The 3376-nt window shown below is 41.9% G+C and overlaps 1 protein-coding gene across 1 annotated transcript in view; it reads left to right on the top strand.

The window, feature by feature from the left end:
* Positions 1 to 3037: 3037 nt before the first annotated feature.
* The window catches only part of LOC107595159 (elongation of very long chain fatty acids protein 6), an 11504-nt gene continuing 11165 nt past the window's right edge, over positions 3038 to 3376 (top strand). The window contains exon 1 of the mRNA XM_016285496.1: positions 3038 to 3245. Within this exon, the coding sequence (XP_016140982.1) occupies positions 3160 to 3245 (86 nt within the window). The 5' untranslated portion in view covers positions 3038 to 3159. The remainder of the gene's footprint in view (positions 3246 to 3376) is intronic.

The following is a 3376-nucleotide window of genomic DNA, read 5'->3' as shown; positions in this document are numbered from 1 at the left end:
GTGGTGTAAACAAAGTCCAGAGTGTTGTTTCCCCGTGTTGGAAAGTCTATGTGTTGGTGTATTCTCTTTAAGTCTGCGTGGTTGAAATCCCCAGCTAAGATGAGAAAAGCATCTGGGTGGGCTGTCTGCTGCTCACTGATGTGCTGGTACAGTTCATTTAGTGCCTCGCTCCTGTTGCTGTTGTTGGAGCTGGGAGGGATGTATACAGCAACGAGCAGTATGGCTGTACATTCCCTCGGTAGATAGAACGGCCGGCACTTAATAATCATAAACTCCACCAGGGGTGAGCAGTGTTTGCAGACCACAACAGCATCGCGGCACCACGCATCATTGATGTAAACACAAAGCCCGCCGCTGCGGGTCTTACCTCCCTCAACGCGAGCTCTGTCCGCTCGATAGCATGTCAGCTGATCGAGATGAATAGCGCAGTCCGGAACGCTGTTGCTGAGCCATGTTTCCATGAACACAAAAATACAACAGTCTCTTACAGTCCTTTGAGTTGAGCGTAGTAGTCGGATGTAGTTCAGTTTATTGTCCAAAGAGCGTACGTTAGCCAGTACGATGGTGGGGATAGCTGGCTTCTGTGGGTTAACCGTTAGCCTACACTATTTATAATGATATACTGTCTTTTTACACGTTGCGTTGCATCGCGCCGCCCAAACATAAAACCATGTCTGCATTTGTGATCGGAGAAATGACAAACAACAAGCGCTACTCTACACTGCTCAAAACTCACGTTTGAATCGTCAGTGGCAAATCCTTTAAATATGAAACCGTACTTACAGTCTGTGAGTCAGAACAGCCGGCATTGTAGTCTACTCTCCCAGGATCAGTAAACAGTCCTCCATAAAATGTGCTGCACACATCTGGATATTTGGGTTGAAGTGTTCTGGAACAGTGTTGTAAATACAACTTAACCACTGATTTCTAGTCGTGTCCTCTTTTGGAAGACCAAACAAAGTAGTTTCACTTTTACAACGAAACACAGCGTCTTCACGACATGGCGGCGGCGGCAGCAACAATAAAGTTACGCCTTCTTTCTTTCCGTGATCATTTGGGTGGCGTTATGCAAATCTTCCCACATAGTGATGTAGACATGTGGGGGCGTGTTAGAACGAGCCGTTTTAGGAGGGTGTGGCTGACTCTTAACTTTTTTAAAGAATATCTCTTTGGATTTGAGACTTTAGTCTTTGCAACTTTACAGATCTTCTTTATGCACCAAGAGCTTGTAACACTCCAAAGAGAAAGGAACACTTGAAATCGCATCATATGACCCCTTTAAATGTTTATTGTAATTGAAAAATAATTTTATACCTTCAAACAAATTCAACAACAGATGTCTCTTACATTGCGTCTGACTGTGATTTAGCGCAAGGGGCGCTATACTTTTATGGTGAGTTTTCCATTTCAGGTCAATTTTTCGGAGCTAATTAGTTAAAGTAAGTTTTGTTTATTTATTTATTTTAATTCAATGCTTTGAACAACAACACAGAAAGGCATTCGTAACTGGGAGATTTATTTAACTGGTAACTGTTTATAGCAACACTAATGTCGCCCCCTTGTTTTTAAGTTGAATGTGTGTCCCAATAACAAAAGTTATATCAGGTTTATCGAGTTTAACAGGTCATTGTGAATTACCCTTTATAGTCCATTGCCTACCTACACAGGTTAATACCCCCTGTATACCTCAGTGTGCTCTAACTCTGTAAATGTTCACACTTTATATGTTTACATTACGCTGCTCTTACCTCTTCATATTGTGCAATATTATGTCTATTGTGCAACATTCCTGTGCAATATTTGTCCACTCACTGGAGCCTTTAGAATGCAAACAATGCAACATATACATATTTTCTATTATGTGCCAACTGTGCAATAATGTGTGCAATACGATATTTAATAAGGCTTAAATTTACACTATCGCCTTGTTTGTACTGTCTTTGTATTGTATTGTTAAACAGCATACCGTTTATCTCTGACTGTATTGAAGACAAGGCTTAACTTTGCACTATCGCCTTGTTTGCATTGGCTTGTGTATTGTTTGTCTTGTATTGTGTAGTAATAACATACTTTATTATTATTATTACTTTTTTTTGTATTACAGATGTTTAAGTTACATGTGACTGCACTGTTAAGATTGCTAAAATTTCACTATACTTGTATAGTGACAATAAAGAAATCTTGAAACTGGCCTGGATGCTCCTTAACCCCTTTCAGGATGGTGTGAGTGTGTGTGTGTGTGTGTGTGTGTGTGTGTGTGAGTGAGAGTGTGTGTGTGTGTGTGTGTGTGTGAGAGAGTGAGAGTGTGTGTGTGTGTGTGTGTGTGTGTGTGTGTGTGTGTGTGAGAGTGAGAGTGTGTGCAGAGGATGAGATCAAGTATATTTATGCGCTGGATGCTGAGATACACAGAACCAGTCCAGCTGACAGTGTGTCTTAAGAATGTCGAACAGAAGGCCAGAAAAACAGCCTGTAACATCTCAGCGCTGGAACCTCAAAACCGCAGCTTAACCGACGTCAAATATGCCCAAATTGTGTTGTGTGTGGCTGTGTGTGTGTGTGTTTGGGTGTGTGTGTGGGTGTGTGTGTGTGTGTGTGTGTGTGTGTGTGTGCATGGGCATGACATAGGTATTACAACGAGAAGGTGATTTATGAGGACGTTTTCTGTGTCCCCGTTATTCAAAAGGCTTATAAATAATTCAGAATGAGTTTTTTTGAAAATCTAAAAATGCAGAAAGTCTCCTGTGAGGGGTAGGTTTAGGGGTAGGGTTGGTGTAGGGCAATAGAATATACGGTCTGTACAGTATAAAAACCATTACGCCTATGGAGAGTCCCCATAAACCATAAAAACCAGCATGTGTGTGTGTGAGTGTGTGGGTGTGTGTGTGTGTGAGTGTGTGGGTGTGTGGCTGTTTGTGCAAATTTTGCTCATAAATATAAAACTTGGGAAACGTGCTCGTCTAATAAAAAATGCAACCGTCTACGCGTATTTTGATGCTGATTGGATGAAACTGCAGCTCTGACTCCTCCCCCTCTCGCATATAATTAGGAAGTTCCGCAAGGCGTGTTGGTGCCGATCAGCGATCTTCTCCGGTTCCTCGCGGAAACAGCTTCATCATCGCTTCAGGTTCACCTGCTGAAGATATAAACACTTACAGCACGATGAAGATGAACGAGTCGCTTCACGCGTTTGACTTCGAGCGTCAGTTTAACGATCGCGCCGCGCTGGAATGGTTTAAGCAGAACTGGTGAGTCGAATTATCAGAAGCGAATCACTGATTCATTTGAACTCATCCTGTTACTCCTGATGAATGAACTATATTATAATGCATGCACAAAAACAGAATAACATAGAATAGGCTGGGATGCTATATATATA

The sequence above is a fragment of the Sinocyclocheilus grahami genome, unplaced genomic scaffold, assembly GCF_001515645.1.
Source record: "Sinocyclocheilus grahami isolate Dianchi unplaced genomic scaffold, SAMN03320097.WGS_v1.1 scaffold198.1, whole genome shotgun sequence".
NCBI lineage: Eukaryota > Metazoa > Chordata > Actinopteri > Cypriniformes > Cyprinidae > Sinocyclocheilus > Sinocyclocheilus grahami.
The sequence above is the reverse complement of the archived record's forward strand: the minus strand, read 5'-3'. Positions and strand labels throughout refer to the sequence as shown.